The sequence below is a fragment of the Neovison vison genome, chromosome 2, assembly GCF_020171115.1.
Source record: "Neovison vison isolate M4711 chromosome 2, ASM_NN_V1, whole genome shotgun sequence".
In the NCBI taxonomy this organism is placed as follows: Eukaryota; Metazoa; Chordata; class Mammalia; order Carnivora; family Mustelidae; genus Neogale; species Neogale vison.
In genome coordinates, this window is record NC_058092.1 from 213,908,249 (window position 1) to 213,924,263 (window position 16,015).

Below are 16,015 nucleotides of genomic sequence, written 5' to 3' on the forward strand. Positions count from 1 at the left end.
TTAAACAAGCGGTAGTGGCGCAGTAAGAGATTAGGTGAAAGTTAGCTCCTGGGGTGAGGGTGCCCACTAGGGGGTGCTGATTCAAAGCATAGGTGCACTTGGGCTACGTTGTAAAAGGAAAGTACCGCACGATAGAATGTCAGATAAAAAGGGCGTTTGGACAGTTAGACAAATTAGGAAAATAAAGAGATGTGTAAATACTAACGCTCCCTTTATTACCGCACGCTCGCCAACCCACAGAACACAAAACTGAGCATGACAATACTACTGTAGCACGTGCCACTGAGGTACCACTTAAAGCAACTACTATTCCCAGGGTCCCTTGCGAAGCCAGAGCCCTCTTCCCAGATGGGAGTGGGTCTCGCCGCAGGGCCTTTTGGGATCCGTAGTTTTGCAGTGTCTTCCGGGAATTGTAGTTCCCTTCCCACAATCTGCTGGGCGAGGCGGCGCCGGCGACCAGAGCTGCGCTGGGTGTTCAGGGGCCAAGATGGCGGCGCGCCGGGGACGGAGAGACGGAGTCGCGCCGTCTCTGAGTGGGGGCCCCGGACCTGACCCCGGCGGTGGAGTCCGCGGCAGCAGTTGGGGGAGTCGGAGCCAAACGCCGTATGGGACTGTGGGCTCTGTGAGTGGCGGGGAGCAGGTGAGAGGCTGGCGGGCGGCCCGCGGCTGGCAGCAAAGCGGCGTGTGCCGGGCGGTGACACGTGGACGCCACAGGAAAGGGAGGAAGCGCTTGGGAGGCGATGCCGGCTGGCTGCGGGAGACGGGTTGGGCCGACCTGGGCTGTTTGCTGGAGGGACGCAGGCAGAGACGGGGGTCCCCACAGCCATTCCTTCGGAACGCCGGAGGGGCATAGCCGGGTGTTGGAAACATGGTCCGTTCTGGGGGTCAGAGATTGGGACTTGGAATCCAGGGTTAATACCTCTCTTTAAGGATGCCGAGTGGGGGTGCTCCCAGCACCGCGCTGCAGTGCCTTTTCGAAGCCACGTGGGGTGGGGGGAGCAATTTTCCCGGGAGAACTTGTCGGCTTCCCCTCCCCCTCTAGGCGGCTCTGGCACCCACGTGGGTTGGGCTTCTGGTTGGGGGGGGGTGGCCCGCGGGTCCACGTGGGGGCGGGGAGGGTATGTCCACGTGGCTCCCGCTCCAGGCTGCCGGGCATCTCGTATCGGCGTTGGAGCCGCACTGCTGGGAACTGGGTGTGTCTCAGCCGGTCCCGCCATCTCTGACCCGGCTGGGGGCCCCTGGCCGGGAAGGAAGGTAGGGGCTGGTAGAGTCAACTTTGCCCAGGGTCTTGGAGTAGTTTTTCCTCCTGTATTGTCCACGGCCCCTCGATAGCGAGGGGTGAAGGACTTTCCAGATGTGCGGGGAGTCAGTTCCCTGCGGATGGTGGAGTGTGTTGGGGAGGGCAGAAGGCTGAGGTTAAAGGGTTGTGGAGTAAGCTTGTGGTGGCTTCTGTCTGACCGGCTTGTGGTGGCTTGTGAGTCATGGGCACTGGCGTTTTGGTTGCCTGCGGACCTGGCTCATTCATGATTCAGGGTGCACGGGGAGTGTCAACGTATACATGGGACAAGTCTAAGTAAGGGAAAGAATCCTTTCTCCTTCCCTTTTTCCTTCAGCCTCTTTTTTGAGGAAGCAGCTAAGGCTTGCTTCTGTGAACTGACAGATATGAGGTGATCTGTATTTAAAGCTCTTTGGAATTTTGCTGGGGATGGGAAAAATTGGAGGCGATTTAAGAACTGTTCAACACTAGTTGAACATTTATTGGATGGGGGTGGCTTCTTCTGTCAGATTCTGTTTCCTTGGTCTTCATTTCTCCATACTTAGAAAGTGTTCTCTCACTCCTCAGCAGAGGGCTTCTTAAAAGTTGCCATCTAGAATGGTGGGCAGGACTTAGGCTGAACTGTTATCTCTTAAGCAGTTAAGCGGAGTCCTTGAAAGCTTTTGGGTGTTTTGTTTAGCTTGGGTTTGGTTTTGGTTCTAGGTGGGAATTGGACTGCAGGCTACCAGGTAATGTTAGTTCCAGCAGACCAGTCCAGGCCCTTGCTTCTGAAGCCCTAGCTTGGGAGCTGCTCATCTTTTAGGGGAGAGGCAGGAAGGATCCATGGCCCAGCTGTAATCCAATTTAAGTGGTCATCTGGGGTTGGAGAGGGTCTCGTGGAGAGATTGTTTCTTTCACCTCCCCCCTAAGAAAGGTGGATGTGTGGAACCTAGTCAGTCAACCAATATTTATTGAGATACTATGTTCAGACATAAGGGATCCTGGGGTGAACAACACATAGTCCCTGTTCTCTAGGCTCATATGGTTTTATTGGGATAGACAGATAATAAATGATGAGTGGGACAAAAGGAAAGTGCAACATATTTGGGCTTGTATAATAAGCAGGGTCTGGGAAAGGACATTTTAAGTTGAGGCTTGAAGGCTGTGTGTTGTGGGGGAGGAAAGCTTTCATCAGAGGAAATAGTATAGGAAGGCCTTGAAGTGGGAGAGAACCTGGCTTATTGAAGAAATGGAGAGACCTGTATTTCTGTTGCATGGAGAGAGAGGCCCAGTGGTAAGAGAGAACACATACTGGAGCAGAGGAGCCTGGTAGGGAAGACTGTAAGTCATATAAGGAGTTTAAATCTAGTGCTAAGAGCAGTAAGATGCCATTGGAGGGGTTTAGGGAGAACCTTAAAAAGTGATCAGATGTGTTTTCTTAATAGTTTGTAGTTGGTTTTGAACCCTGTAGGGACAAGACTGCGTGTGAGAGAGCCAGTTGGGAGGTTGCTGAAGTAGGGATGCTGGTGGCTGGCTTTTAGCCTGGGTTTAGCTCCTAGATGATTTTGGTAGTCTGAGTGCTGTGCTCTTTGGGGATTGAGGGATAGGTGATGTCAGGGGAAGAGAGGGGATATCTCCCACTGGGGCTCCGGTACCTGCCTAATGGAGGTGGTGAGTGGGTCCCAGAGCTGGGCATTGTTTTAAGATTCTGGCCTGGTGGCTGGGTCAGGTAGGTGGCAGGGCAAGTTGAGATGGAGCGTCCTTGCTCACGCTGGAGTGTTTGCTGAGCTAGGTGCTATTCAGCTGCTCGTTGTAATTACAGGATTGTGAAGGCTTGGGAGGAGTTAGTGCCTAAAACTCGCCACCTTTCACTTCCTCTCTGGAGCTGGCCTCCTAAAATGTATCTAGCCTTTCCTCTCTCTGGACATTGGACCTCAGCTTGATTAGGAGGGTGGGTAGGGGGTTATAGTCATATCTGTTGCCTTCCTCCTCCCCTCCTTGGAAGAGGTACAGAGTTGCAGAAGGGGATGGGGAATTAGCTTGTCCTTGTTTGTTCCTGTTCTTTGGCTGTCATCATCTGTTTCTTATAGTGGAGATACCCCTGGTTCTGGCCTCTGGCCTTGCCAGCCCCTTTCTAGCTACTTCTGGCCCTGCCCACGCCCACGCTCTTGACAGGCCTGGGCGGGTGGCTCCCTGCCTGTCAAGGCTGAAGATGTTGCTAGTTTTCAGGCAAGTAGTGGGGTGGGGCTTTTCTGTGCAGTGAATCAGCGAATCAGGTTTTCTCTTTTGTGCTTACATGGTTGAGGTGGGGAACTTTTCCTTTGGGACTACCACTGATAGGTTGAGTGGCACATTGTAGGGCCTTCAAAATTTAAAAAAAAAAATGTGAAAAAAAATGTGAATTAAGTGTGTATGTCAACTCTGTATAAGACACTGTGCCAGGCATCCTAGATCATCAGGAAGTAGAAGCACAGTTTAAACCTTTCCAAGTTCCAAGAAGGATACAGGCTAGTATGGTACAAAAGGTTATTTGGCCCCAAAGGAACTTAGAATCCGGTTTTAGTAATGATGCAAAGAATATAATGATTGCCAGAAAAATGAGTGCTACAGAAACCTAATTGGATTGGGTATGAGGAGAGATCAGCATGGGTTGGGGAAGTCTGAGTTGTCTTGAACAAGGTTGAGTTTGAGCTAAGCAGAAGAGAAAGGCCTGAGTGGGACTTTAGAAAGGTAAGGTGGTTGGAGCTGAAATTGCCTCCTTGCTGACCACCTCTCCTTTGGTGTACCCCTCAGACTGTCTGCCTTTACCATTGCCAGCAGACAACTTTTCTTTTTTTTTTTTTTTTAAAGATTTTATTTATTTGACAGAGAGCGATCACAAGTAGATGGAGAGGCAGGCAGAGAGAGAGAGAGGGAAGCAGGCTCCCTGCTGAGCAGAGAGCCCGATATGGGACTCCATTCCAGGACCCTGAGACCATGACCTGAGCTGAAGGCAGCGGCTTTAACCCACTGAGCCACCTAGGCGCCCAGCAGACAACTTTTCTGAACAATTTTGATCTTTCTCATGTTTTTACTCCCTAGTTTAATAATCTGTGGCTCCAACTGTTTCTGGATGAAGTCCAAACTTTTTTCAGAAGGCCCTTGAACATTGCCGTCCTGACTGGTGTTTTGGCTCATGGGTTGAGTTGTACTTCTCTCTGCCCAGCAAGTCCAGAGGTTTGGTTGGCTTTGGTGGGGCTTCTCCTGAGTCTGAGGTGATTGGTGGAACTCCTGGTTTAGAGAGCCTGTCACACAGCTACCCCAGAGGTCCCATGCCTTGCAGGCCTTACGACCATCCTGTTTGCCCCAGGTGCTGCTGCACGAGGAGGGGGATGATTCTGGTTTTGTCAGTCTGTCTCGGCTTGGCCCCTGCCTGAGGGACAAGGACCTGGAGATGGAGGAGCTGATACTGCAGGATGAGACACTGCTGGGGACCATGCAGAGCTACATGGATGCCTCCCTCATCTCCCTCATCGAGGATTTTGGGAGCCTTGGGGAGGTGAGCTGGGGCTGGGCTTAAATTTTTCAGGTGGGAGCTTTGCATTTGAGGCTGTGGCTCAGTGGTTCTGTTTTCCCAGGATTTTGGTTCCTGGATACCCAAACCAAGTCCTTGAAGTGAGTTTTTTGTCTCTCAGAGTTGGGCTGTAGGATGCTAGACCGTGTCCAATGCGAGGATGCCCTGGCAGGCTTGCACAGTAGTCCAAGGCCTTTTCCCCTGCGTGGGCCCCCATCTTACATGTCCAGAGAGTTCCAATTTGTTTTGAGGCCAATTCCAGCCTAGCCAAGGGTTGTCTGTTGAGCATCCACATCATCCCCGAGGGTGGAGGGAGTATATGAAACATAAGCCTAGCCTCAATTCTGACAGGCCTGTCTTGGCACTAGGAAGGTGGGAGATGGCAGTGAATGAGATTGGAGTCCATGCTTTCTGGCATTCAGATCTCTCTGGGAAATTGAGCTGAACTCAGCCTGGGAGACTATTTCTCTTGGCGTTCAGTCCTTTTCAGTGGCCAGTAGATCATTAGGGATGATGGTGGAACCTTCCTGTTGTCTTTCTGGAGCAGAGCAGGTTATCTCTGGAGGACCAGAATGAAGTGTCGCTGCTCACAGCTCTGACAGAAATTTTGGACAATGCAGATTCCGAGAACCTGTCTCCGTTTGACAGCATTCCTGACTCAGAACTGCTTGTGTCACCTCGAGAGGGCTCCTCTGTGAGTGTGGGGCTGCCGTTGAGGGGTGGGATGGTGTTGGTTGCTGCAAAGTATAGAGCCACGACTGTGGGCCTTCTCATATAGTTGTGAAGCACGAACTCATCTCAGGCTTTTCCTCCCTCTCAGCTACACAAGCTGCTCACCCTTTCCCGGACACCCCCGGAACGTGACCTCATCACCCCGGTTGACCCATTGGGGCCCAGCACAGGCAGTACTAAAGTGAGTGGGGTAAGCCTGACCAAGGGAGCTTCAGAGACTCCCAGGAGGAAGGAATGTGTGGGGACAGGCCTAGAAAAATGTATCCCCGGAGAAAACTTCTGCAGCTTCTCCTCTTTCCTACAGGTTGAGATGTCTCTCTCAGATCCTCCTTGGGACTTCTCTCCACCTTCCTTCTTAGAGACCTCATCCCCTAAGCTTCCTAGCTGGAGACCCCCAAGATCAAGAGCCCGCCGGGGCCAGTCCCCTCCTCCCCAGCAGCGTAGTGATGGGGAAGAAGAGGAGGAGGTGGCCAGCTTCAGCGGCCAGTTGCTTGCTGGGGAGCTCGACAACTCTGTGAGCAGTATCCCAGACTTCCCTATGCACCTGGCCTGCCCCGAGGAGGAAGACAAAACTGCAGCAGCAGAGATGGCAGTGCAGACAGCTGGTGATGAGAGTATCTCCTCCTTGAGTGAGCTGGTGCGGGCCATGCATCCATACTGCCTGCCCAGCCTCACTCAGCTGACATCACTCGAGGATGAGCTTCAGGAGCAGCCAGATGATTTGACACTGCCTGAGGACTGTGTGGTGCTAGAGATTGTGGGCCAGGCAGCCACAGCTGGTAATGACCTGGAGATTCCAGTTGTGGTACGGCAGATCCCTGCTGGGCCCCAGCCTGTGCTCCTGGATGACTCGCTAGAGGCCAGTCCAGCTTTGAAGCTGCTCATGCCTACGCTAGAGTCGGAGACAGAGGCTCCTGTGCTCAAGGAAGACCTCTGCCCTGATAAAGAGGGGTTGTCAGTGGACTCAGAGGAAAAACTGGAGTCAGTCTGCTTGTTGGATCCCAGGGAGGTCATGGAGCCAGTGATGCCCCAGGGACCTCAGAACCCACCAGCCAACACAAAGCTGAGCTCCCAGAGAGCTCGAAAGGGCAGGAAGAAGAAGAGCAAAGAGCAGCCAGCAGCCTGTGCAGAAGGCTATGCCAGGAGACTGAGGTCAGCTTCTCGTGGGCAGTCTACCATGGCTACAGAGGTGACCTCTCAGGCAGGAAACTTGCCTCAGGAGGAACTTCAAAGAGAGGTTGGGCCTTCTCGTAGTAGAGGGAAGCCCCGGGCTTGGGCTCGGGCCTGGGCAGCTGCCTTGGAGAAACCTAGCTCTGGGAACTTGGAGAGTAGTGCTGGGCAAGCTAGTCCTGACAAAGAAGATCCTCTAGACCTTTACTCCAATCTGGTTGACAGCATCCAAGCCAACCTTGTTCCAACCCATGTCTCTGCTCGAACAGACCCCATGCCACTTGACTCTGTTGAAACCAATCCCACTGAAGTTAATCCTGTTCTAGCTGATCCTGTACCTGTTGATCCTGCATTGGGTGACCATGATTCAGCAAACTCAGAGCTGGTGGACCCTCTCCCAGCTGACCCAGTGCTGATTGACCCAGTCTTGGCTGACTCAGCAGAAATTGACTCTACAGTGGTTGTTCCCATCTCAGATGACTTGCCACCAGGTGACCCTGTCCCAGTGAGCTCAGCACCAGTTGACTCTGTTCCCAGTGACCTGGGTCCAGTTGATTCTGTGCTAGTTAAATCTAGGCCTTCTGATCCCAGACGTGGTGCCATGTCATCTGTCCAGGGGAGTCCGGCTCCCCAGATCCTTCCAGAGTCAGAGTCCTTGGACTCTCTAAAGGCCATCATCCCTGAAGTCCAGGAGGTTGTGGGTCCTCTGAAGGTAGAAAGTGGTACCAGTGCTACAACCCAGGAAGCCAGACCTCGGCCTCTTAGCCTATCAGAGTACCGGCGAAGAAGGCAGCAGCGCCAAGCAGAGGCAGAAGAGAGAAGTCCCCAGCCCCCAGCTGGGAAGTGGCCCAGTCTCCCAGAGACTCCCACAGGACTAGCAGACATCCCTTGTCTTGTCATCCCACCAGCCCCATCCAAGAAGACAGGATTGCAGAGAAGCCCTGAGGTTCCTCCTGAGGCTTGCTCTGTGCCTGTGGGTCCCAGTCCTGCTTCTCCTAGTCCTGAACCACCTGCAAGCAAAGCTATGGCCTCAACTCCCACAGAGCAGCTGCCATCCCAAGAGCTGCCACTACCAGCAAGACCCCCACCTCCTACTGTGCAGCCCATGCCTCCCACAATGCCCACTGCTTTGCCTTTCCCCCCAGGTGGGCTAGGCATGACCCCCATGCTGCCCCTTCCTACAAGCAGGCAAGGGATCCCCAGTCTGCCCCCACCACCCTTGCAGCCTCCCAGTCTTCCAGTGTCTATGGGCCCAGTACCACGTGATCCCTATACTCACTATGCTCCTGTACCACCCTGGCCTTGTTATCCCCCTGTGTCCCCTTCTGGCTATCCTTGTCTGCCCCCTCCACCAACAGTGCCCCTAGTGTCTGGTACTCCTGGCACCTATGCTGTGCCCCCCACTTGCAATGTGCCTTGGGTACCCCCTCCAGCCCCAATCCCACCTTATAGTTCCAGCTGTGCCTATGGGCCCTTGGGATGGGGCCCAGGGCTGCAACACCCTCCATTCTGGCCTACTGTGCCACCACCTCCTTTGCCTCTAGCATCTGTTGGGAGAGCTGCTCCTCCACCCAAGGTGGAGCCCAGTGGCATTCCAGCCGGCCCTTCTGAGAGTGTACTTCCTGGGCCAGTGGCTCCTCCCCTCAGTCTTGGGTCAGCTAGCCAGGGAGCTCCACAGGTGGAGCCCACCAAGGTGGAGGTCAAATCAGTGCCTGCATCTCCCCATCTGAAACATAAGGTGTCCTCCCCAGTACAAAGCCCCCAGATCAAGGCTCCACCATGTCTGTCTGCTGAGAGTGTGGCTGTTGAGGAGCCTGTATCAGAGAGGCTAAATCCTGAGACCCAGGAGAGCAGGCCCAGAGAGAAGCCCCCCTCTCCTGTTGCCAAGGCTGTTCCCACACCCACACCCACATCAAAGCAGAGCACTGTAACTAAGCTGCCTGCTGTCCACCCAGCCCGTCTAAGGAAGCTCTCGTTCTTGCCTACCCCACGTACTCAAGGCCCTGAGGACGTGGTACAGGCTTTCATCAGTGAGATTGGTAAGTGCTGCACAGTTTGTTGATGTGAGTGAAGGGCATGGGGGTTAGATGGTGAGCATATTCTAGAACGGGACAGACCACCTTGATGGGGGTGGGCTTTGTGGATTTATTTGGAGGATCGTTTGTTTTGTTTGGAGTATTCTCCAGAGCTCTGGATTGGTTTGATTCCTTCCTGTTTTCTGTTGCTGTCTTTGTTTCCTTAGTATAGTGGACAGGGGGAACATAAAGGGAGAAGTGAGGTGATTGGGGAATTCTAGGACCTGGGTACTTCCATTTCCAATCCTGTGTTCTGTGCTTCCACAGGAATTGAGGCATCGGACCTGTCCAGTCTACTGGAGCAGTTCGAGAAATCTGAAGGTGAGGAGCCTGGGTAGCTATGCTGAACCCTTTCTGTTGCTATTTTCTTTGGGTCCAGCCCTGTAGTTAACTTAGATGTAAGGAAGGGAGTGGTGGAGGGGCCGTCTCAAAGAATTAATCTCGTTCTGATAGGAGTGGGGAGATAAGGTTCACTGCAGTGCAACCTAAGCCAGGGAGAGGGTGGTGGTACAGCCTGGCAAGAACTATCAAGAGTGAATGGATGTGGTGATCCAAGAGGGTCAGGTTGGTTGGGGACATTTTATAGAGGATAGTAGCTCTCAAGCTGGGCCTTGAAAGGCAGGATGTGTGCGTGGGAATAAAGGCCAAGGTATAGGAAGGATGGTGTGTGGTGTGTTTGGAAGGCAAGGGATAGCTCAGCTTTCTCAGTACAAAGCAGGGCCCTAGGTACTGTGAGGGTATTGTGTCCTGTTCTCAAGGAGCTTATGGTCTGATTGGGGAGGAAAAAACAGAAAAGAATCCTGAATTAGTAACAAATATCTATATAGTACAAGGAAAAATATAAAATATGGTAAGTGTAGGACAAATAGACCACAAGTCCAGGAAGTTAGGTTACATAGAAACTTACATGCTAGGCTTAGAAGTTTGGGCTCTGTCTCAGATTCAGTGAGTAATTAACAGATGTCTCTTAGCAGAGACGTAATTAAAAACAGTAGTGGTGTACCTACTAGAAAACAGTGGATCTCTGGGGGAGAGCCCAGTGAAATATGTAGGTAAAGTGGATTTTCCTTCTTTGGGCCTCAAAGCAAGCCCTTTTGCACCTTCTCAGTCTGGAACATCTGGTTGGCCTTTTAACTAATTTGGTTTCTTTGCAGCCAAAAAGGAATGCCCTCCCCCGGCTCCTGCTGACAGCCTGGCTATAGGAAACTCAGGGTGAGTATGGAGACATAGAAGTGTGTTACCCTCCAGTTGTTGGTCAGCAACCGGCTGGCTCTGCAGGACTGTCATCTGGATGCCTGTGTTGCAGGGACTTTCAGTTAGCTTTAGAGTCTCTCCCTGTTACCCTGTGCCTCACTCAGCCCAGCACTATTGAACACTGTCTTGGATGGTGAGATAGGAGGATGGGTACCATCCTCTGCTGATGCCAGTCTGGGATTCCAAATGTCCTGGAGGTACTTTTTGTCTTCTGGCAAATTGTGCCTTTGGGGATTTCTTTCCTTTCTTTAACAAACTTTAAGCTTGCTCAACACTGGTGATGGTATAAGGTCAGGTGGGGAAGATGGTCATAGCTCTCCTGACTCCTTGAAGGATGCACCCTGGACATCCTTGTTCCCCAGTCTTCCAGCACTGAGAGGCCTTTTTTCATTTATCATGTTCATGCTACCCTATCCTGTTCTGCCAGGCACCCCTCCACATTGATTTTGGATTGTTTTGAGCTAGGTAGGCAAGGTTCCTGGCTTAAAGGAAATGGGGGCTATTCAAGGTCATAGCCAGCCTGCCTCCTAGAATTGAACAGAGCGGAGTTGAGACCCAGTCCACATTTCGGTTACTAAGAGCCTGTTGTGCTGGAGGAGAGTAATAGGGGCCGTTTTTGTATCCCCTTCTTCTTCTTCTTCTTCTTTTTTTTTTTTTTTTAAGATTTTATTCATTTATTTGACAGAGATCACAAGTAGGCAGAGAGAGAGAGGGGAGGAGGAGGCAGGCTCTCTGCTGAGCAGAGAGCCTGATGCGGGGCTCGATCCCAGGACCCTGAGATCATGACCTGAGCCGAAGGCAGAGGCCTCAACCCACTGAGCCACCCAGGCACCCCTTGTATCCCCTTCTTCTCTGCATACACCCCTCTCCCATTCCTTTGTAAGGAAAACAGATATGCAAGATGTTGAGGAAGCAATGAACCAGGCTTTCCCTTTTCCCCCCTGCCAGCAGCGTTGACACTCCCCAGGAGAAGAGGCCCCTAGACCGGTTACAAGCCCCAGAACTGGCCAACGTGGCAGGTGGGTTCAGAGCGGGGAACTCTGCCTTTGATTAGTATGCAGCAAATGTTTATAGAGGCTGCCCTGCACCAGGTGTGTGTAGATGTTGGGAATACAGAGCTCTTGATCTTCATCGTTGAGGTTCTCAGAGTCCAGGGAGCAGATGTATAAGCCAATGATCAGAGAGATTGTATGTTAAAGATGTTAAAGGAGACTTTGTGGTTCATTTATTTATTTTTTAATTTTTATTTATTTATTTGACAGACAGAGATCACAAATAGACAGAGAGGCAGGCAGAGAGAGAGGAGGAAGCAGGCTCCCCACCGAGCAGAGAGCCCGATGCAGGGCTCTATCCCAGGACTCCGGGATCATGACCTGAGCCGAAGGCAGAGGCTTTAACCCGCTGAGCCACCCAGGCACCCCTGCCTTTGTGGTTTATTGTGGGGTCTGAGATGGGACAGTCAGGGGAGGGTTATATATAGAAGGTGTAATCCTTGAAGCAGAGGTTTGAGAAAATCAATCAGATAGATTGATTGGTAATGAGATAGATTACCAATCAGATAGATTTAGGGGATGGGGCATTCTAGGGAGATGGAGCAGCTGGAGTGAATGGAAGAAACAAAACCAGTCTGGTACGTTTGGGGGAGTTGTTTGGTTTGGCTAGAATATAGTGGCTGATGGGAATGGTGGGTAGAACTTAAGCAAGAGATGAAGCTGAAGTGGTAAGTAGGAGGTCAGATTATGGGAACTTTGAATGCCATCTTAAGTTGTTTGGACTTTATCTCGTGTATTTAGGAAGCAATTGATTTTGGGGTGCTCCCTCTAGTGGGAATGTAGAAGACAGGATAGATGGGTGTGAAGCCTGAGGTAGATTATTGGAAGATGATTACATGAATCCAGGCAAGATGCAGCCCTGAAATCAGGTAGTGCTGGGGGGAGGGCTGGGCCTAAGAATGGAGAGGTGGACCAGGCAGAAGCTGGTCATAGCTAGGTTTGGGCAGTGAGAGGTTGAGGGGTTCAGGAGGACCCTAGCTGGCTGGGTTTCTGTTGCTTTGTCCCCAAGATAGGGAACTTGGGGGAAGGAGTAGTTGCAACTGTGGGAGAAGGTGGGCTGTTGACTATTGTCGGTTTCTTTGTGACATGAGGTGGGGGTCTGTGGAGCCTATGTACGCAGTGTTTAGAAGTGTAGAATCGGATCTCATCCTGCTATCTCCATCCTCCCTCCCCTCACAGGGCTCACCCCACCAGCTACCCCTCCCCACCAATTATGGAAGCCCTTGGCTGCTGTCTCACTGCTGGCCAAAGCCAGATCTCCTAAGTCTACCGCCCAGGAGGGAACCCTGAAGCCTGAAGGAGTTACAGAGGTCAAACATCCAGCTGCAGCCTGCCTCCAAGAAGGGGTCCATGGCCCTAGTCCAGTCCATGTGGGCTCTGGGGACCATGATTATTGTGTCCGGAGCAGGACTCCCCCAAAAAAGATGCCTGCCTTAGTCATTCCAGAGGTGGGCTCCCGATGGAACGTCAAACGCCATCAGGACATCACCATCAAACCTGTCTTGTCTCTGGGCCCAGTCATCCCCCTCCCCCCACGCACAGCTGCCTCACAGGAGCCACTTGATCACAGGACTAGCAGTGAGCAGGCAGATCCCCCAGCTCCTTGCCTCGCCCCATCTGCCTTGCTGTCCCCTGAGGCCTCGCCTTGCCGGAATGACATGAACACTAGGACTCCCCCCGAGCCCTCAGCCAAGCAGCGGTCAGTGCGCTGTTACCGAAAAGCCTGCAGGTCAGCCAGCCCCCCAAGCCGGGGCTGGCAGGGCTGTCGGGGCCGCAGCAGCCGTTCTGTCAGCTCTGGGTCCAACCGGACCAGCGAAGCATCTTCCTCTTCATCTTCATCGTCGTCTTCCTCATCCCGGTCCCGGTCCAGGTCCCTCTCCCCCCCACACAAGAGGTGGCGAAGGTGAGCTCTGATGGCCTCTTAGGTCCTCTTCACGTAAGAAGTTCATGTCCTCTCCTCCAGTTTACTTTGAAAGCTTTTGCACATTGAGTTTGATACTTTCAGACTCTAAGGCTTCCACTTCTGTCCTTGGCTTTTGTCTTCTCCCCCTTTCTTGAATTATTGAAGGAGGCAAGCTGTGAGAAGATAGCTTCTATCCCCTGTTTGAGTTTGGGGTATCCCTGAGGTCTCCTGCTTCCTTGAGCCCTGCCTTGGGGAGACCATTAGGTTTGGATCTTGCCTGTGTTTAATCTGTCACATACTATATCAGTTCTCACTTCTGCTCTTTTCTTGGTGGGCTGTCGGAAGGTGGGATGGTGGGTTGTTGATGGCAGTTCTTCTAATCATCCGTTGAGGACAGAGTCGGGACAATTCCTTTGTTATTGTGGCCTCATATATTTTCGGGCAGTACCTTTTTCTCAGTAACAGACCCAAATTTTCCTGCTTAATGCATGAAGAATTCTTGGTTTTGGAACCGGAATGACCTCTTGAGAAATGATCTCTATTACAGGTCTAACAAGTCACCTCCCTTTTATGCCATGGTCACAGCACTGCTGTGAGACATGATAGGGGAACAGGAACCCAGAGACCTAGGCCTGGCACCCCCAACTAGTTGTAAGACCTAGGGCACAGCCCTTTATCTCTGAGTCTCCATTTATTTTTCTTCTTACCGACTTGTTAAATATTTTTTTAATTGCATGATTGAAAATAACTATGATCTATGATTTGTGCCAAAACACTCTAAAACATTCCAAATACATCTAAGTTCATGAGGGCCTCAATTCTGTCGTCTGTGGAGTTCTTCTAGACCTCTTTTGCTCTGCTTTGTTTTTGAGCCTGAGCTTCCTGACAGGGAGGCGAGGCTGGGACTGAGGTAAGGTAAGTAAGTAGAATATTTCTGTACCGCTCCCAGCATTCCTGCCTGCCCCTTTATCCTCCAGATCCAGTTGCAGTTCCTCTGGACGTTCCCGAAGATGCTCTTCTTCCTCCTCCTCTTCATCTTCCTCCTCCTCCTCTTCATCTTCCTCATCCAGTTCCAGAAGCCGGTCCCGCTCCCCATCACCCCGACGGAGAAGTGATAGGAGGCGGCGGTGAGTATGTGATTATGGAGTCTGTGCATCTGGGATGCAAGTGCCTGAGAGTTCTGAGACTTGAGATATCTATGTCTGGGGGTCTGATGGCTCCTTCTTCTCATGTCAGGTACGGCTCTTACCGTTCACATGACCATTACCAAAGGCAGAGAGTGCTGCAGAAGGAGCGTGCAATAGTGAGTAGAGGAATAGGTCTTGGAAGAATAGGGCTTGCCCCTGGATCATGAGCTTTGAGTGTCTCCTACACTGGTAGCTCTGGGTCATGATGTGTAAATTTTTCTTGTTCCAACATAGGAGGAGAGAAGAGTGGTCTTCATTGGGAAGATACCTGGCCGCATGACTAGGTCAGAACTGAAACAGAGGTTCTCTGTTTTTGGAGAGATTGAGGAGTGCACTATCCACTTCCGTGTCCAAGGGTAAGCTTGGGCCCTAAGGTCAGAATGTCCTTTCCTTCCCATTCATCTACCGTGATGCTTGTTGGTCTTTTCCCCTTGCTCTGGTGTGCTCAGCAATGTAGAATGATAGCTTCACTCCCACAATCAGAGGGTTGGCCATTGGGGAGTAAGAAGAACCACCCCAGTCCCTCTCTGTACCCTGGGAAGTACCTGTTTTCCATGGCATGTGCCCAGATAGCCATCCTAGCCTTGCCTCATCTTCCTCACCAGTGACAACTACGGCTTCGTCACTTACCGCTATGCTGAGGAGGCATTTGCAGCCATTGAGAGTGGCCACAAGCTGAGGCAGGCAGATGAACAACCCTTTGATCTCTGCTTTGGGGGCCGCAGGCAGTTCTGCAAGAGAAGCTATTCAGATCTTGGTGAGTGGAAGAAATCCTGAAGCTTTGGTATACTTCATACTGTCCCCAGAAGGGTTCCCAGCCTTTTTGAGAGTGGGCCTCTCCTTCATGGAGCTAACTTAATGCTGAATGTGACATACCAAGAACCTGGGGGTGGGATGAGAGGAGAAATGGGGGCTTTTTTGTTTTGTTTTTTTAATTAAAACCAGGGTGATATTATTTCTATCCATTATTGGGGTGGGAGGAGGCTGGCTGTTTGAGGACCCTGTGGTAGGGAAGTGTTGTCAGAGACCTTGATGTCTGTCTCTATTTTTATAGACTCCAACCAGGAAGACTTTGACCCTGCTCCTGTAAAGAGCAAATTTGATTCTCTTGACTTTGACACATTGTTGAAACAGGCCCAGAAGAACCTCAGGAGGTAACCCTGGGCCCTTCTCCCCCTTCCCTTTTTCTTTGGAGGTGTCCAACCTCCTCCATCCCCCCTCCCCCACTTTAGGGGAGAGAGCTGCTAGTGAGAAATGACTGTTTTATAAAGAAATGGAAAAAAGTGAAATAAAAAATGTGTTAAATCAGATTTTTTTAAAGGGTTATTCATTTTTTTATAACAGGCATTGAAATAAGTTAACTTGCATTCCTATGTTCTGATGGGGCTGAGGGGTACCCCAGTGTTTGGAAGATCTAAGTTACTATGCAGACTAATAAACATGAACTAGAGAGAATTCCCAAGTGCTGTGTGCTTCTTTCAATGGTGCTAGTGCCAGACATACTCACTTTTCCAGTCTGAACACAATCAGGGACATGCTTATCTCCATTTAGTTCCTAGGACCTCTCTTTGGTCAGGTGCAAAATCCTGTTGGACTTAAAACTTTGTTCCTTAGGATGTGTTGTCAGTGAAATCAGTTTTCTAGGGCAGTGCTTCTCAAGTTTAAAAGAAAGTTTGAATTACCTGGTGATCTTTTTAGAATGTAGATTCTGGCTTCTGGGGTGGGGCCCGAGATTCTGCATTTCAAACAAGGGGATGCTGATGCTACAGTCCCAAGGAAGGGATTTTTACCACTAAGGACCTAGAGGAAGCTCATACTTGTTCCAAATAAAGGT

General features: G+C 51.3%; 1 protein-coding gene across 6 annotated transcripts; it reads left to right on the forward strand.

The window, feature by feature from the left end:
* The first annotated feature begins 473 nt into the window (after positions 1–473).
* PPRC1 (PPARG related coactivator 1) lies at positions 474–15,636 on the forward strand. Of its 6 annotated transcripts, none has more exons than XM_044240365.1 (14): positions 474–640; positions 4,605–4,793; positions 5,356–5,502; positions 5,629–5,730; positions 5,845–8,749; positions 9,053–9,106; positions 9,940–9,997; positions 10,988–11,058; positions 12,271–12,994; positions 13,972–14,121; positions 14,231–14,297; positions 14,416–14,537; positions 14,787–14,938; positions 15,236–15,636. In XM_044240365.1, the coding sequence occupies exons 1-14, from the start codon at positions 488–490 to the stop codon at positions 15,337–15,339; spliced, it is 4,998 nt and encodes a 1,665-aa protein (XP_044096300.1). In that variant the 5' UTR covers positions 474–487; the 3' UTR covers positions 15,340–15,636. The 6 variants fall into 6 exon arrangements, with proteins under 6 accessions (XP_044096300.1, XP_044096301.1, XP_044096302.1 ...); XM_044240366.1 differs by having other exon boundaries at positions 10,991–11,058; XM_044240367.1 differs by having other exon boundaries at positions 5,629–5,721.
* Positions 15,637–16,015: the final 379 nt, after the last annotated feature.